The following is an 18080-nucleotide window of genomic DNA, read 5'->3' as shown; positions in this document are numbered from 1 at the left end:
ATCTGTGCTGATGGAGTTTTTATTGTTATTAACAGGATGAGTATTGTTAATTGCTTTTTTAAATTCTGTATCATATAATCTTTTGCTCATTTCTAACCTTCCTGTTCAAGAGACACTGAGAAACACTAAAATTTGCTTTGTTTTACAAACTCCCCACTGGTGCATCTCCCTTTAGATGACCACTTCAGTCATTGGCACACTGAAAGACGTGTCTTTTATGTGGGTTTTTGAACACCATTTTTTGTCCAATGTATTCACACCCTTTCATTATGAAAAGGTTCAGTTCTGGAGTTTATGTAATTTGTTCAATATCGGTTGTTAAACTGTACAACTTAATCAGTGGTCTGTCTTCACTCTTGGTTCAGCTCCAGGAAGGAATCTGTGTTCATGGAGTCCAAGTTAAATCCTGAGGACAGATGCAATAACATTTGGACTGTACCGCTCTGCAGGGATTGAGTGTTCAGTTCGATCATGTGTTTTGATGAACCAACGCTCAACAAAACTCTAGAGTAAGTAGAAAATAGAGTAAATAGACCACAGATAAACAAAAAAGTGTAAGGATTAATACTGACGAAACTCGACTAATCGCCGCATAACACCATTTCAAACACTGCAGCTGCTACTGCTGATACAGAAGAATGTTCACACTGCAGTGTCGCAACCATTGGATTCTGCGGTGAGTGAATTGAGCAATTTAGAGATTCCAATTTGATTATTATTTTTATTTTGCTAATGGCAAGAGCCTTAATGTTTGGTGATTTTTTTTCTTTTTCTTTTTCCAACTGTTGTCTACTTGAGATTCACAGAAGATTGCACATATGAAGACGGTTTTGACTGCTGCCATTTTGTATTTCTTCAGGATTCCAGCAGCTGTTTATTTTATAGCTGCTAACTGATTTACAGAGAAAGCTTGGTTCAATTGGGTGAGCACAACTCATGACCTGATTGTGACTACTGCTGACTGGCTTGCTTGGAATTATGTAATTGCAAAATGTAATTTAATGCATTGGAATGTTGTTTCATACTTTAATTTATACAGCATTTAATTTATTAATGTTTGTTTGTTTTTGATCGTTTGTAATTGTGTTGCAAGTCTTCCCAGATTCTTTTTTTTTTTTGCATTCAGATTTTAAATTTGTGCCTCTCTTGTAGAAAAAGGAAACCTTAAGAAGAAGAAAACGTTATTTAGTTGTTGCATTTTGCAGAGTTTAAATACTTTAGCAAATACATTTTTAAATAACCTCTTGTGTTGTGCTTGGTTTTGAGTTTGTGGTTTGTGGGTGCTGCAGGGAGTGAAGCCAAGATGCAGATCAGGCAGGCAGAAGGAGGAAGTGGCACACTTACAGAGACAGTATGCATATTATACCTATTTGGAAAACCTTTGAAAAGTAAATGCCTGCAGTACCTGGAGTTGGCACAGCCATGTACTAAATGGGTAACTTCTGTCTTCTCAATGTATCTAATCTCTCTGTCATTCTGTCTGTCTTTATCCGTGTCATGTTTCTGACTGTCTGTCTGTGTATTTGCATATCTGTCACAGATGGGGCATGTACACAACACTTCAGTGTCTGCCTGTTTCTCCAAGTTCTGTGAAGGTTGGGCTGCATATTACTGTTGTGTTATTCCTCTCTGGGATGATTCCAAAACACACGGGATGTGATTTTAAGATGCTGACGTTATTGTGCAAACACTGGAGACCAGTGGCTTCCTCTGTTTGTAAACTTCGTCCCTTGTACGTGCAGCACTGTACTGTATCGGTACAACATGCCATGCAAACTTGCGTGACCCCGCCAAGGCCTGCTTAGTATGGAATTACTGGAGCAGAGAAGATGGTTATATTTTGTCCCAAATGAACAGAGTGGTAATGTACTTTACAACTTAAACAGGCAAGTACGCAACACGTCATGGGGTAATCATTTAATTGTCGGGCTGTCGGAGTCACGTCACCTTTCACTGTGGCCCATAACTCCCACCCTCCCACACACACACACACATGATTGATGTATTTTTGCATTTGTGTCTTCCTTTCCGTGTGTGTGACGAGTCGAGACAGCACATGGTGGAAGTTGCCATCACTGACGCCATGGCTGGTATAGGAATCTGACGGAAGTTGGCAATCGCCGAATTGGCGGTGACATCAAAGGAACCTGGTGGAAAGCAGACACTGCTTTAGTTTATATGTATATAAATTATAATCTAATATATCTTTCTTTGAACTACCTGTGGGTGCGGTGGTGTGCAACTTTAAGTCCTCACCCACAAATCTGGTTTCCTTATCCGTCTGTGTGTTTTGTCTAGCGCTATATCATCTTAATATGTTAAGAAACTTGACATCCCTTCCAGCTTTTACACTGAATTTATAACTTGACCTCAATGAAGAACCGAGAGTCAAATCGCATGTATTGCACAGGCAGCCGGAGGGTTGTATATACAGTGAATAATGTGCAGGATGAATGTGCTACATTAGGTGCATATATTGTTCAGCAGAAAATGAAATAGCTTAGTTATAAAATATGTAAACTCCATTAACCCAGTCGATTCTGCAGCATAAAGAGGATTACGGGATATTAGCCTCCCTGTATTATTATTATTATTATTATACTTTATTTTATCATTAGTGTGTGTGATGGTGGTTTATTTGTTGTACAGTGTATGACCAAGGCGATTCGCATTCTCAAAAGGAATATAAAGTTTACTTATTTAGCGCACAGTCGTTATCAGCAAGTTAAAGTCTCTATAAAGCACTTTAAATACTGTGCAAAAAGATTATATATATATATATATATATAATATATATATATTATATATATATATATATATATATATATATATATATATATATATATATATATATATAAACTTTATCCCACAACAGACCGCTGGATGAGAGTGAGATGCAATCTAATATATACTAACAAACTATTTTTATATTTCTGTGAAGTGACTGGGGCTTTCTCAAATGTGACACGCCGGCGGGGGCGGGGCTTGCGGGCTGACGTCACCCGAGGACCACACTGCGTGCCAGCTCGAGCGCGGAGCAGTCGCCGGCGCTGCGTTTCTGCCGTCGAGTTATTACCGCATAAAACAGCGAAACAACGCCGAGCAGGGTCTTGTTTTCTTTGTCTTAGTTTAGTTCGTCTACTTTTTTTTGTTTGTTTGTTTCTCCCGCCGTCGAAATTGTCGGTAAGTAACCCCTATTCTGTTGACATTAAGTTTTTTTTATATTTGTGTTATTGGATGTAAATACCTTTCCCGGCCTGTCCTGGCTCGTCTAATGCTTCGGTGTTTGTTAAATATTAGATATACACACACACTGCGATGTCTTGTAAACTTATATAAGCTGTCAAAATCTCCAGCGACTCAAATGAATACATTATGCATGTTACATATATCATACATGTAATATACTTGATCCAGCCTACGATGTACATGGATAGAATAAGAGCGAATAAGAAATGATAATATTTAGTGACGTGTGTCTAAGGACTCGCAATAGTTTTAAAAACTTACGTTGAAAACGCATAATCTACGTATCATTGGTTTAACGCGTAGCCTGAACAGAATACACGTTATTATTTGGTGGTGATCGTATAGAAAGGGATCTTTGATCATGTATGTACAGTGTCGCCAGTGATTTGATATTCCTGTAAAGCGAAACTCGCCTACGCTCCGAGACAGGACACTACAGGCAGTGTTGAGCAATCCTCCGCCGCGCTCATGCCATTCATTCCCGGCGGATGGGACGGGTGCCGGCTGCTGGACCCGGAGCTTCAGATCTGATTTGACTGTTTTCGCCACGGTAATGCGAGAGTGTGAACTGCGTCAGAATCAGCCCAGTTCAGTCCCAAGGTTGTGCTCAGTCCAGTACATTGTATCTCCTTATAAGGAAAATCCTTTTATTTATTAATTTGATTGCTTGATTGTTTATTGGGGGGGGGGGCGCAAACGCCGACTGTTGTAACTAAAGTCCGTTCTAAGGCAGTCATAAATAGCTACAAGTTCGCCTTCGCTTGGTGACTGACTGGCTTACCGGAGTCTGTGGGCGCTTACAGAGGCGTGCATATAAATATAATGACGCACCACATGAACCAGCGATGGACGAAACGGTTAGCTTGTGTGATGCATTTCCAGCTGGCGAGTGTGTCGGTGACGTCACGCAGCAGGACGTTTGTTTTTCAGTTTCTTAGCATTCATAGCTTAAGATATCTAGTTGCTGTTAAGAACAATTCAGCTATTACTTATAACCATTTTAAACCTTAGGATTCCACAGTGTAACTCATACATTTAGACTTGATAATACAAAATATACCCGTTTACCAGACCTCTGCATTTGACTTGCATGTCACACTTGGTTCCCAAGAGTTAAACATGGTTATTCATTATTCATTATGCACACTGACTCATGAAAACACTTGCACACAATCACATTCAAAACAGTACAAAGGCAGTGCAGGTTGAATAGTGAAAAGTGTAGCAGAAGCAGCAGTCACTGAGAGTATTGATGCATCAAATTGATCATTTATTGTAGTATCTTTACTATGTATTTTTCATTATTTTAATAAGTAACAAAAAATGAAATATTGTTGTGAGCCAACCAGGCCCTTTCTGCACCCTCAGTAGCAGCAGCAGCCACAGAGTCTGCGCATTGAGTACTGCATCAATGAGGATCGTAAGATCTGCTCTCACACCCGCTGCTCCCGGTCTCCCACAGTGTGGTTTTAGGTGGGAAGATAGGGGGCCAGCCCAGTCGTTTAGCAATGACTGTAGCAGTGTGACAGCTTCAACCGCAATGAAATAAACTAAGCTTCCTGTGTTGTGTTTGTGTTTTATATGTGTAAAACCTTGCAAGGCAAGCATCCAAAGCAGTTCCCTGCAGTTTGCATGGGGAAAAAAAAAAAAAAAACTTCAAAGGTTCAAATGTAGTAAAAATAAATAAATCTGTGCATCTCTGTGTGTGTCATTGTCTCTCCCACTTTCTCTTTGCTGTGTGTCATCACGTCTCTCACTGTGTGTCTCATGGTGTCTCTGTCTCTCCCTACAGCAGGAGAACAGTGTTTGCGCGTGGATGTCTGTGCAGGGAGTGTCGCTATGGCAGTGTGTGCGCTCCGTGCTGTGCAGCGGAGTCCTGCTGCTGGCCTTCGCACTGGACTTCACCACAGGTACTCCCACTCACTGTGATTTGTATTCGTGTGTAATAGTAGGAGCCGTTTTAGTAGCTGTGCTGTACAATATATTGTTCCACCTGCAGGAAGAAGTATCCTGAAAACTATTTTGCTCCAGAACATAAACAATATGTATTACAAATATAATTGTAATGGTTAAAATGGTACAGTTCTAACTAGAAAAGTGTGTGTCTGTGTCTGTGTGTCTGTCTCTCTGTCTGTCTTTCTATCTGCCTTTGGGTGTCCCTCTGTAAATCTCAGTGTGACTGTATGTGTGTGTTTGTGTCTCTAAGTCTCTGTGTATGCCCCTGTGCATCCCTGTTCATGTCTGTGTGTGTCCATGCACAGGTAAGTGTTGACTTCCTGTTTGTCTCCCCAAGGTCGGAGGAACTGCAGTCACCCTCTGGTTCCAGAACACGGGGGCTTCCGCTGTGACCCCTCCCCCTGCCGAGGCTTCCCCCACAAAGGCAAGATCCGCTACTTCTGCGAGCCGGGCTTCTACCTCCCCAAGAACGAGCATGTCGCCCACTGTAACCAGGGGACATGGACCTCCTCCCCGTCCGCCTGCGCCCCCATCCTAGGTGAGAGAGAGGTGCAGCACAGAGGGAGTAAGGGCTCGCTCCCCAAAGAACCCTGCGGTAAGAACACAGCCATGCTGGATTAGTGGGGTAGAGCACTGGGCCTCATAGAAAAACTGGGAAATGCTAGAACACTGGGTGGCATTGGAACACTGGAGCATGTATGAATAACAATATAAATTAAAAGGATAGAACTGTACTGGACATGACTACACTGGCCTGGACTATAGACCACAGACTGGACTGGGTTATACTGCACTAGACTGAACTAGATTAGACTGGCTTGGACTGGACTGTGGCTTTCCAGGACCAGAGCTGTGTAGCCTCGGCCAGTAATGGAGCTCAGTAAGTGTAGTGTAGTGTAGTGCAGAACCCAAAGACCCTGAATCGGTGACTCAGGACCAGAACCGCCTGCTGTGGTCTACCACTGATGTTGCTTTTGGTCCAGAGCTGTAATCTAAACAGTGAGCACAGGCCCACCACCTCCTGCCCACTGACTGTAAGAGGGCAACTTGGGGGTGAAATGCTGTCTGTGGTTTAGATTACAGTAGATTACAGCCCAAAAATGTACCCAGTGATGGTGTGCAGATTTGCAGAACGACTGTGACCGAGGGCTCAGCACAACTAAACTTAAGGGGCTCGCTTAGTCATGAGCTCAGCTGTAATGAAAGCCAGTGGATACAGGGGGCCCCAGGATTTACACCATGTAACAATCCACACACACAACAGACAGCTTTGATGAATGAAATTAATTAAATTAAATGGCAGAGAGAGAGACAGATGCAAATGCTGCAGAGCTCTGTGCAGAAGTGTTATGCCAAGTGTTTTTCTGGCATGTTCCTCTTTCGGTCTGTGCAGCAACAGTGGGAAACGGTGACTGCAGATACGGGAAGACAGCTCATTGCATACCAGTCTCTTTCCTCTACTCATTGAAAAAGCATGCAAAGCCCCCACACACACACACACATACACAGCGTCACAGGAAAAAAGCAGAGGTGTGATCCTGAATCAGATTATGGGGAACCCCCCCCCCTTCCCTCCACCCCAATTAAAACCCACACATAAGCTCTCCTGCTCCACACTTCACCCCAGGAGGAGCCACAGCCCGGGTGCACAGTGCAGCGTGGAGTTAGCTCTCGGGTTGTGGCCTAATTTCTCGTTCTGCTCACTTGTCTCTGTTCTGCTTTCAGCGGCTGAAGTGTGGCACTGAGTGCAAGACATCTCCATAACTGGTGGGCAGTGAGCAGCCCCATTTCACCCATTTTGCTATTCAAAGCATAATAAAAAAAAAAAAAACGTGTGCCTGCTTTTCTCACAACTGAAATGAAACAACAAAAGCATCCATGAATAAATAAACCCACACATTCTTGTCTCTTCCTATATTCCTCTCCCAATTTCACTGCTTCTTTGTTTCCCCTTCCCCTCTTGTTCTTGGTCAACTATGCTGTCTTTGCTTTGTCACTCTCTCCCACCTAACACATCCCCTCCTGCACTGCCTCTCTCTGACTGCGATTGTGTATGTGTGTCCACAGTGGGAGACGGGAGCCCCGTGGACAGGGACGAGCAAACTGTTCACAGCGTTGCAACGACAGCAGTTGGCGTGTCCATCTTCCTCCTAACAACCACAGTCTGCATGGTTATAAAGTCCCGCCTCCACCCTTGTCACTCACAGAGGTGAGTAACTCCATGCCTTTCTCCTCTCAACCTGTAACAGCATTGTGACCAAGGGAATCATGGCAAAGCTCATCCAAAATCAATGGCTATTACTGAATGGGGGACTGTCCTCCAATCAGTTAACAAAGTTTATATTAATCTTAAATTGTTATTATTTTAAAAGATATATTTAATTATGTAATATATTAAAAGTATGGCAAACTGAGTCTACAAAACTCCAACTATTGCTATGTAAAAATAAATACAATCTTGTTTCAATGTTTTTTAACCCTGTTTTTAATTATAATTTTGTTAATTTCAGAAGACGGTCTTCAGACCAGCTGGACCTGGTAATTGACGGCTTTCCAGTCTTGCCATCCTATGAGGAGGCAGTATACGGGAGCTGGGGTGAGCGCATCCCGCCGTCCCAGGGACCAACTCAGCTCCTATTGGCTCAGGAGCAATCTGGACCTCACCCACAAACTGGCCAACCACAAACAACTGTCCCCTTCCAGCCAGCCAATCAGACTACAGACCTTCAGCCCCCACCTTATGAAGAGGTCCAATCAGATCCCAGAGGTGATGAGAGGGGAGAAGGCCAAAGAGAGATTGGTCAAGCGCTGAGAATCATAGTGTCCTCTGACAAGGATAACTAGACTGCCACCCTGGAAGGCCGTTTCCTGAACAATGTTGCTGTTAGGTTGGGTTCGAGGGTGCAGTGCAATAACTGACCTGAACCGGCGTTTCTGAATGTAAAGACTGGTCGGCCCAGAGTCCACAGCAGTCCGGTGTTTAGAGAGAGTCCGCCATGACACAATATTAGGTGGGAATGAGGATCTTGAGCTGAACAGAACGGTTGCACGGTTTCAGGCTGCACTGTCCAACAGCCCCACCAAAGCTGCTGTGGAGACACGGCTGACCGGTGCAACGGGAGGGGTTTGTGTGGAGTTGATCTGTGTACTAGTAATGTTGTTTCCATGGCTGTAGTGGGAACTGACTCTTCATGACTCCTGTCTGTGATGGGAACCTCGTTCAGCGGAAAGTGCTTCTGTCTGAACTGTCTAAACCAGCCCCAGAACAGAATCACGAAGGAATTTAGCACCTGACTTTCATTGGGAACAGTTTTATGATTTAAAAAAAAAAATATATATATATATATATATATGTTTGCATGGAACAGTTCTGTCTCATCCAGTTGTTTATGTAACCCGCCCTCAGTCATTGGCCTGACTGAGAAAGGCCGTGACAGATATACCACTGTCCGCCAGCCCCCTTGAATGACACGGTTCCTAAAGCACTTGGATATAACTTCATAATTATTATTATTATTGTTGTTGCTGTTATAATCAAGTTGCCATTCCTACTCACAAGGATTACTTTGGTTAAACAAAATCAGAGGTTGACCAATAATTTAACTCGACTGGATGCCGCTCCTCTCGTTTGTAACTAAATAAACCTGACTGTATATATCTGTGATTTCTGAAACTGGCCTGTTTCTGTGTGGTGTTCTGCCGACCTGCCGGGTGACGGCACTGAAACTTTTTATTACTGTACTCCTGCAAGGGGGGGAAAAACTACAGAAAATGGCAAAGAAACCAACTGTGTTACCTGTTGGATCCTGCTGTGGACTGGAGGGCATCACAGTCTGAGTCACAAGGTCAGAATGAATGCTATCTATTTATTTATAATTTTAAGTTTGATTATGAGTCAGTGACATTTTCTTGTTTATATTTAATGTGGTTTTGAATCGATATGCGAGTCGAGACCAGGAAACAGAAGCCTGCAAGATGCTCCGCTCAGCCAGACTGTGAATTAATGACCTACTTTTTCGCTGTGTTGTCTGTGCTCACATCTGCCATTTAAGAGCCCCAGAAACCTTTATGAAACTCCTTGGCCTGTGTAGAAAAAATGAATGTGCCTTTTAGTTTTCTTATTAGAAAAATAAAACAACCACTATAAAATGAAAATCTTAATATATTTTATATAAATGAAAGAATGAATAGTTTGTATACAATGCATATCCATATATTAAAGTATATTCTTTTGTTGATGCTTAGTTTTTGTCCCCTTCTCACACGCTCGGTCTCTGACCACATCCTTTTTTAATTTTATTTCCCCTTCCCTTTTTGTAACCTAAATATTTCCGTCTCAACGCCTTGAAAGCTCAAACCACTAACAAGAATGAAACTAGATCGAATGTGGTTGTTTTTTTGTTAATGGGGAGGGGAAGGGAGTTTTGAACTGCAAAGATCACTAACATAAGTTTTTGTATTTGTCATTTTTGGGCTCTACAACATCTTAAAACCTTTTCCTTTTTATAGATCAAGATTGCAAGAGAAAAAGAGTAGAGTTTCTGCAAGGCTCATAGTATCCCGTGGTAAACTCGCACAAGTATAAAATTGACATACAGTGAGAAAGTAAGTGGTTGTGGTGCAGGGCAGTGAAGCAACACACCCAAGACACACTGGAGCTTCTACAGTAAGACTGGAATTAAATTATCCCTTTAAACCAAACAAGCACAACAGACTGCACTGAAAGTACCAGAGTAGACAAGAGTGTTTATTTGAGGCATCCTTCCCAAAGTATAGTGAAGGAAAAAAGTATTTGATCCCCTGCTGATTTTGTACGTTTGCCCACTGATAAAGAAATGATCAGTCTATAATTTTAATGGTAGGTGTATTTTAACAGTGAGAGACAGAATAACAACAAATAAAATCCCCTATCAGCAAACTCTCCACCATGGCCAAGACCAAAGAGCTGTCCAAGGATGTCAGGGACAAGATTGCAGACCTACACAAGGTTGGAATGGGCTACAAGACCATCGCCAAGCAGCTTGGTGAGAAGGTGACAACAGTTGGTGCGATTATTCACAAATGGAAGAAACACAAAATAACTGTCAGTCTCCCTCGGTCTGGGGCTCCATGTAAGATCTCGCCTCGTGAAGTTTCAATGATCATGAGAACGGTGAGGAATCAGCCCAGAACTACACGGGAGGATCTTGTTAATGATCTCAAGGCAGCTGGGACCATAGTCACCAAGAAAACAATTGGTAACACACTACGCCGTGAAGGACTGAAATCCTGCAGCGCCCGCAAGGTCCCCCTGCTCAAGAAAGCACATGTACAGGCCCGTCTGAAGTTTGCCAACATCTGAATGATTCAGAGGAGAACTGGGTGAAAGTGTTGTGGTCAGATGAGACCAAAATCGAGCTCTTTGGCATCAACTCAACTCATCGTGTTTGGAGGAGGAGGAATGACCCCAAGAACACCATCCCCACCGTCAAACATGGAGGTGGAAACATTATGCTTTGGGGTGTTTTTCTGCTAAGGTGACAGGACAACTGCACCGCATCAAAGGGATGATGGACGGGGCCATGTACCGTCAAATCTTGGGTGAGAACCTCCTTCCCTCAGCCAGGGCATTGAAAATGGGTCGTGGATGGGTATTCCAGCATGACAATGACCCAAAACACACAGCCAAGGCAACAAAGGAGTGGCTCAAGAAGAAGCACATTAAGGTCCTGGAGTGGCCTAGCCAGTCTCCAGACCTTAATCCCATAGAAAATCTGTGGAGGGAGCTGAAGGTTCAAGATGCCAAACGTCAGCCTCGAAACCTTAATGACTTGGAGAGAAAATGTGCAAAGAGGAGTGGGACAAAATCATCTCCTGAGATGTGTGCAAACCAGGTGGGCAACTACAAGAAACATCTGACCTCTGTGATTGCCAACAAGGGTTTTGCCACCAAGTACTAAGTCGAAGGGGTCAAATACTTATTTCCCTCATTAACATGTAAATCAATTTATAACCTTTTTGAAATGCGTTTTTCTGGATTTTTTTGTTGTTATTCTGTCTCTCACTGTTAAAATACACCTACCATTAAAGTTATAGACTGATCATTTCTTTGTCAGTGGGCAAACGTACAAAATCAGCAGGGGATCAAATACTTTTTTCCCTCACTGTATTAATTAGGGATACAGTTTAAGGTAGAAATAATCTTGCAGTTACATTTAGGTTTTTAGAGTATTTATTGAGTAACTGAGGATGGAAATGCACCAAAACATAGTTTAGTGATGAAATTAGGGTTACAGAGTGGTCCTGGCTTGGGTTAGAGTTCCCAGTAAGCTTAGACTTTTGTTGAGGTTAGTGGTTGTGTTAACTGGTGTGAATTTGTATGGGCCTAGCTTCACATTTGGTATTGGTTACGGCTGGGGTTCAGGCTGCTGTAAGAGGTTAAAATGGGGCAGGTAGCCTACTGATGTAACACAATGGGTTCTAGTGAAAAGTCTCTCCCTGCTGCACCAAAGAGCTGCATCACAGTTCAGCATAAAGATTCTGAATATTACTTCGTTAATAATTATTGGTAACATATAAGAAAAAAATCTATACATATCCTGTTTAGTTATGCAAATTTGATTGGGAGTTCCAAAAATGCTAAGCAAATTAATATAAATATTCCTATCCTAGGAGAGGTGTGTATGCAGTGAAGTATTTGTTCCTTTTCAAATTACCAGAACTCAACCATTAAATATATATTATATATAATATATTATATCTAATCGACTGTCCTCAGAAAAGTGGAGCAATTGTAACAATTATGGAATTACTTAATCTCCCCCTAGTGGGAAACATGTATACTGCAGATTGTTTTAATTTTTTTATTAAAACCTTAAACTCTTCAAACATGAATTACACTAATGATATCTCAAGGGCAATATTATACAAGATGTATTCATATATGTGTGCATTTGTCTGTGTTTGAGGATGGGTTTCTTTGTTTGTAATCTTATTGAATTCCAATTAAGACATAATGGTATGTTTGAGTTGGTAAGGCAGTACCCCTGCTGTGGGCCACACCCCCATGTTTATATACTCTTTATACAGCAGTATAGTAAAATAAAAGCCTCTATCCCTTTACACGTTTGGGAGGAAGAGATTGAGATAATGTTTACAGCCTTTGTGATCTGTGCTCAACTCCAGGAATCACACCAAATGACACCTATTACAAACACAAAGGTGTGTGTGTGTGTGTGTGTGTGTGTGTGTGTACGTAGGGGGGCCTGGCAGGGCCTACTGATATTCTCACGATGATTGATGAAATCTGCAGAACTGAGGACAACAGAGCTTTTTTGCCCTGAACGAAGCTGCCAACATAGAGCGTGAATTCTGTCTGTTAATGTATTCCAGCACTGTGAATGGCTCAGTCATGTGGTCTGGTTAGCACATCCCTTATGACAAAGAAGAAGAGTTAAGTACACTTTATCAGTATACTTAATAGTATATAAGTGTGCATATACTATACTTAAATATACAGTTAGGTCCGTAAGTATTTGGACAAGGACACAATTGTCATCATTTTGGCTCTACACCACCACAATGGATTTTAAAGGAAACAATCAAGATGTGCTTTAAGTGTAGACTTTCATCTTTAATTTGAGGGTAGTTACATCCACATTGGGTGAACGGTGTAGGAATTACGCACATTTTTACATGTGGTCCCCCCAATTTTAGATGCTGGGTTTCTTCTCTGGTGATGCTCTGCCAGGCCTGCACTGCAGCTGTCTTTAATTCCTGCATGTTCTTGGGGTGTTTTGCCTTTAGTTTTGCCTTCAGCAGGTGAAATGCTGCTCAATTGGTTTCAGGTCAGGTGATTGACTTGGCCATTGCAGAACATTCCACTTCTTCACCTTAAAAACGTCTTGGATTGCTTTCACAGTATGCTTCAGGTCATTGTCCATCTGCACTGTGAAGCGCCGTCCAATGAGTTTTTAAGCATTTGGCTGAATCTGAGCAGATCATATAGCCCTAAACACTTCAGAATTCATCCTGCTGCTTTTGTCAGCAGTCACTTCATCAATAAATACAAGGGAACCAGTTCCCTTGGCAGCCATACATGCCCATGCCATAACATGCTGCACAGATGAGGTGGTATGCTTCGGATAATGAGCAGTTCCTTCCCTTCTCCATACTCTTCTCTTCCCATCATTCTGGTATAAGTTGATATTTGTCTGTCTCATCTACCCATTGGATGATTCCAGAACTGTACAGGGTTCTTTAGATGTTTGGCAAACTCTAATCTGGTCTTCCTGTTTTTGGGGCTTACCAATGGTTAATCCTCTGTATTTACTCTGGTGAAGTCTTCTCTTGGAGGGTGTTCTTGATCTGGCCAACTGTTGTGAAGAGGTTTTTCATCACAAGGGAAATAGGTCTTCTGTCATCCACCACAGTTGTTTTCCATGGTCTTCTGGGCCTTTTGGTGTTCCTGAGCTCACCAGTGTGTTCTTACTTTTTAAGAATGTACCAAATAGTTGATTTTGGCCACACCTAATGTTTTTGCTTTCTCTCTGATGGGTTTGTTTTGATTTCTCAGCCTAATGATGGCTTGCATCACTCACAGTGGCAGCTCCTTGGACTTCACATTGAGGGTTAACAGCAACAGATCCCAAATGCAAATGCCACACTTGAAATCAAATCTAGACCTTTTACCTGTTTACCTGTAATTGAAGTAATGAGGGAATAACACACACCTGACCATGGAACTGCTGAGACAGCTGAGCAGCCAATTGTCCAATTACTTTTGAGCCCTTAAATTAGGGGGAACACATATAAAAATGGGTGTAATTCCTACACTGTTCACCCAATTTGGATGTAACTACCCTCAAATTAAAGATGAATGTCTACACTTAAAGCACATCTAGATTGTTTCCTTTCAAACCCAGTGTGGTGGTGTACAGATCCAAAATGTTGACAACTGTGTCACTGTCCAAATATTTATTTACCTAACTGTATGTGTGCTTAACTGCATCACATTCTGTATTTTGATTAGATTTGTCTTGTGTTGGTCTGTTAAAACACCTCCCTGTGAAGTGAATATCCTCTTGCAAAATATCTGTATCTGGCAATCTGTAAAACTCCTAGTGTATCTGTTTCTGTCTTCCCATCCACCTATCTGTCCATCTTACTCTTTATCTGTCTGTCTGTCTGTATCTATACATTTTTCAGTCCGGTGCTGTGACAGTGAATTGTTCTCATCTGCCACAACTGTACTTGGCCCAAGAAGAACATAAAGTAGAACAAGAAAAAACACAAATTTGCATTATTGTGGGAAAATCATAACTGCTGTGTCAGAGTGAAGCAACTGTACATTTTCAACATGTTTTTCAGTTGGGGAACTGTTGCTAAATTATCAATAAAACCGCAATAGTCGCAATACACCAGCTGAGCCCAGTTATTGACCGTAGGTTACAAAATAACGGTCTTCTTTAGAGTTGTGTACATAGCTTGAGATGTCTTAATCAACGGGAGGGGGACATCATATTTGAATAATAATTATTAGTAATAATAATAATCAACAATGTATTTTTTCTCCCTGGTAGATGACAGAGTGTAACTTAATTTAGAAACATTCCTCCCTCTTGTGTCTATTATTATTTCCTTTGTTCCTGATCTTCCCACATTTAAATGGTTATCTTTGCCACAGACCTCTGAACCCCCTCCCCCAACCAACACAATATTATTACAATTGGTAGCAAAAACTGATTTTGTACTCCTGCTAGTAGTAGTTTAGTAATAGCAGCAGCAGATGTAGTAGTAGCAGTATAGTAGAAGCAACAAGTAGTTGCAGCAGGAGCAGTTGCCGAAGTAGTATATTAGGAACTACAATTGTTATTGTAGTAATATTATAGTAGTTGCAGCAGCATTGGCTTTTAGTATTAGTAGTAGTACTATAGTAAACTAACACCATAGCACTCATGGTTCATTCTCTTTGAAGGTTTAAGATTACTGTGTTGATTCCCTATTATAGATTAACCAAATAATATACAGAAAATATCACAGACACCACCTTCCCCTGAGCTGGCCTGACCCCACGCTGTGGTCGTGTGCAGATGTGGGTGGGGTGGAGAGCGCCTGCGCAATGTGTCGGTTCCCAGCATGGGTGGGGTGGGCTGTGTTCACAAACAGACACTGACTCACTGGCCTTAAATACGGACACCACATTGAAAACAGCAGTACAGGCACAGCGCTTTACGTGAAGTAATAACTGGTACAAAGTAAACTAAATAGGAATATAACACAAGAAGAAGAAAAATGTGTGCTGCCACCGACTGGAAACAAAAATGCCAGAGCGAGTGGAAACTGAAGGGGCGGGACATCCCGGCTCCGGACGGTGTGGACTGGAAATCCGTCCACAGCAAGAAACCGTTCAATCGCAACCTGCTGAAAAACCCTGCGCCACACGGTAGTATTATTAATGCGCTCACGTTTTTCTGTAAGAAATACCCAAGAGCTGCAGTGCGTCTGAATAGTTCATGGGATAACAAACAGAAGACAGGACACAGTTAGTGCAATGGGCAGGATTCAAGTTTATTATTATTTCTTTATATTTGACTTTCTAATGCAGCTGCAAAAAGTTTCAAACTTGTACGTTTGAGTGGTTTGAATAAACTTTGAGAGCAACTCGCACATCAAGGTGCTGTGTGATCTCCCGCAGGGCGAGCAGGACAAGTGAGGTGACCTATGATGGATACACTCCTGTCTCCCACTTTCTTTCTCCCTCTACTGCTGTGCCTATGTTTGTCTGTCTCCTTGGTTTTTTCTTCTCTCTCACTCTCCCCCATCTTTATTTCTCTCTGCCCCTCTCTGTACCTCCCTTCCTGTTTCCCTGAGATTCCCTGACTATCTTTCTTTCTCTCCTTGTCTCTTTCCCTCTCTCTGCCTATTTCACCGTCGCCCCCTCTTACGTTCAATGTCTCTCTGTCTGTCTGTCTGTCTGTAGGCCTGTCCCACACACAGCCCCCCCCAGAGCTGCCTGCACCTGGGTTTGGTGATGAACCCCCCCGTTTTGAGCCAGAAGGTAAGCAAAACAATGACACGTCTGGAGGAGCAGGAAGCTTAAAACATGATACAGATACTCAAGATACAGTATCTGCACAGAACTGGTGGTACCCTGGAGAGAATTTTGTATAAAATGAATCTGGTTTACTGTGCATTTCAATTAGACCGACATTAAAGTTGCCGAAGATGCTGTGATTAGTACACTCTTAACCATTGGCTGCCCCTCTGCTGGATCAGGTGACTTCAAAGACTGGACAACCAGCACAGAGAGACTTCCACTGGACAGCAGTGGCATCCCTGAGGGTGCGGCCATCTGCCACCTGCCTCAGTACAGGTGAGAGAGGAAGAGAGAGAGCGGGAGAGGAAGAGAACGTGAGGTAGGGACCGAGTGTTTAACTGAGCCTGTGTCTGGTGTCTCGGTGCAGCTGGTTCACTATGGAGCAGCATGTGGACCTGCTGGGACAGGGGCTGTGGGTGGAGCTGCTGGACTCCTATCAACCGGACATTTGCATCCAGGACTGGTAGGAAACTGTGTGATTAAAGTCATCTTCATCATGGAGTCAGTAATGTTTTCCTTTTTTTTTTGCACTCAACTCACTCCCTTCCCCTCCCTCACTCCCGTTCCCTCCCTATAGAGTTGTCTCTCACTCTCCCTGGCTGTGTCCCTCTCTCCCCATGTCTTTCTCCGTGTCCCAGTCTTCCAATGTCTGTCTCGGTGCGTCTCCCAGTCTGAGAGTGTCCTCATGTGGCCTGTGCAGGTATGAGGAGACCCTGCTGCACAAGTCCCTCTACCAGCTGCAGGTGAAGCTGCTGGGGGCCGACAGAAAGACAGTGATCCAGGAGCACTCCGTCTCCCCCGAGGAAGACCAGAGCCAAGACGAGCATCGCTGGAAGGAGGTACGTCTACTGTCCTTTTTCATGTGTTGCCTGTCTACACCGTTCCCTCCTTCCCTTGCCCTGAATCTCTCTCTCTATTTGCCTCTCCCTTAAATGTATATATTTATACTTCTAATAATAACTGTTACAAACTGCAGCCACCCAGGTTTTGCTGGGACATGTGCTAACCCTGTCTTACTCATAAGTGTCTCTCTGTGTTCCTGTGTGGCTCTGTGTGTCCCTCCCTCTCTTGCCCTCTCTGTCCGTGTGTCCCCGCAGGTCTCGCACAAGTTCAGAGGCTATGGCCCCGGTGTGAGACACGTCCACTTCCTGCACAGACTAAAGTGCATGAGCATGATCGGATTCCAGGCCACACGAGCGACCGACAGCGCCGTGCTGGTCCGGCTGAGGGACTGAACACCATAACGTTCCACAGGATCCATACAAATAGCACACAAACACCATTAACCCCACACACAACCACCGCACAAACTCCATGAAGCTCCACAAACCCCCACATGACCACCGGCCAAAGCGCAGAAGCAGTGGGAGACACCTCTGCCCATCCTGCAGTGTTTATCCCTGCCAGTGCGGCTGGGCAAAAACGCCATCAGCATCCAAACTTGGGACTCTGGTTCAACCAGTTGGGTCCCCTTTGATGTCCGGTCTTAAATCATTTTAGGAATAATAATTTTGAAAATAAAAATGATAATGCAGTGTATCTGCCTGTTTGAATTTTTTCTTCCAGACAGTTCCCCTGCAGAGTTCTAGAACCCAAAGTGTATTCTTTTCTAACCAGAGAGGGGGGAGAAAGACAATTTGCTTTTGACTGTATTTCTTTTTGGCTTTTTTCCACAGGGACATCACTCTGTAGAGTTCTGCAATAGTTACCTATTCCGTAACCAGAAAAAAAGGGAAGGCTAGGAATGAGGATTTTTTCTTACTTGCTTTCCAAGATCATAAACCATGTATCTTTTCGA

The 18080-nt window shown here is 43.0% G+C and overlaps 2 protein-coding genes across 6 annotated transcripts; both read left to right on the top strand.

The window, feature by feature from the left end:
- Positions 1-3015: 3015 nt before the first annotated feature.
- On the top strand, positions 3016-9443 carry LOC136749481 (sushi domain-containing protein 6). 5 transcript variants are annotated; one of them, XM_066703847.1, is made up of 5 exons: positions 3016-3183; positions 5042-5159; positions 5543-5743; positions 7273-7414; positions 7719-9443. In XM_066703847.1, exons 2-5 carry the CDS (start codon positions 5066-5068, stop codon positions 8047-8049), a joined length of 768 nt encoding a protein of 255 aa, XP_066559944.1. In that variant the 5' UTR covers positions 3016-3183; positions 5042-5065; the 3' UTR covers positions 8050-9443. The 5 variants fall into 5 exon arrangements, with proteins under 5 accessions (XP_066559944.1, XP_066559943.1, XP_066559942.1 ...); XM_066703846.1 differs by having other exon boundaries at positions 3017-3183; positions 7716-9443; XM_066703845.1 differs by having other exon boundaries at positions 3018-3183; positions 5543-5800.
- A 5875-nt stretch (positions 9444-15318) lies between these two features.
- nccrp1 (P1, F-box associated domain containing) lies at positions 15319-17821 on the top strand. The gene is made up of 6 exons (XM_066703855.1): positions 15319-15628; positions 16166-16243; positions 16462-16558; positions 16650-16745; positions 16983-17121; positions 17380-17821. Exons 1-6 carry the CDS (start codon positions 15478-15480, stop codon positions 17515-17517), a joined length of 699 nt encoding a protein of 232 aa, XP_066559952.1. The 5' UTR covers positions 15319-15477; the 3' UTR covers positions 17518-17821.
- Positions 17822-18080: the final 259 nt, after the last annotated feature.

This window comes from Amia ocellicauda, chromosome 5 (assembly GCF_036373705.1).
Source record: "Amia ocellicauda isolate fAmiCal2 chromosome 5, fAmiCal2.hap1, whole genome shotgun sequence".
Classification (NCBI taxonomy): Eukaryota; Metazoa; Chordata; class Actinopteri; order Amiiformes; family Amiidae; genus Amia; species Amia ocellicauda.
The sequence above is the reverse complement of the archived record's forward strand: the minus strand, read 5'-3'. Positions and strand labels throughout refer to the sequence as shown.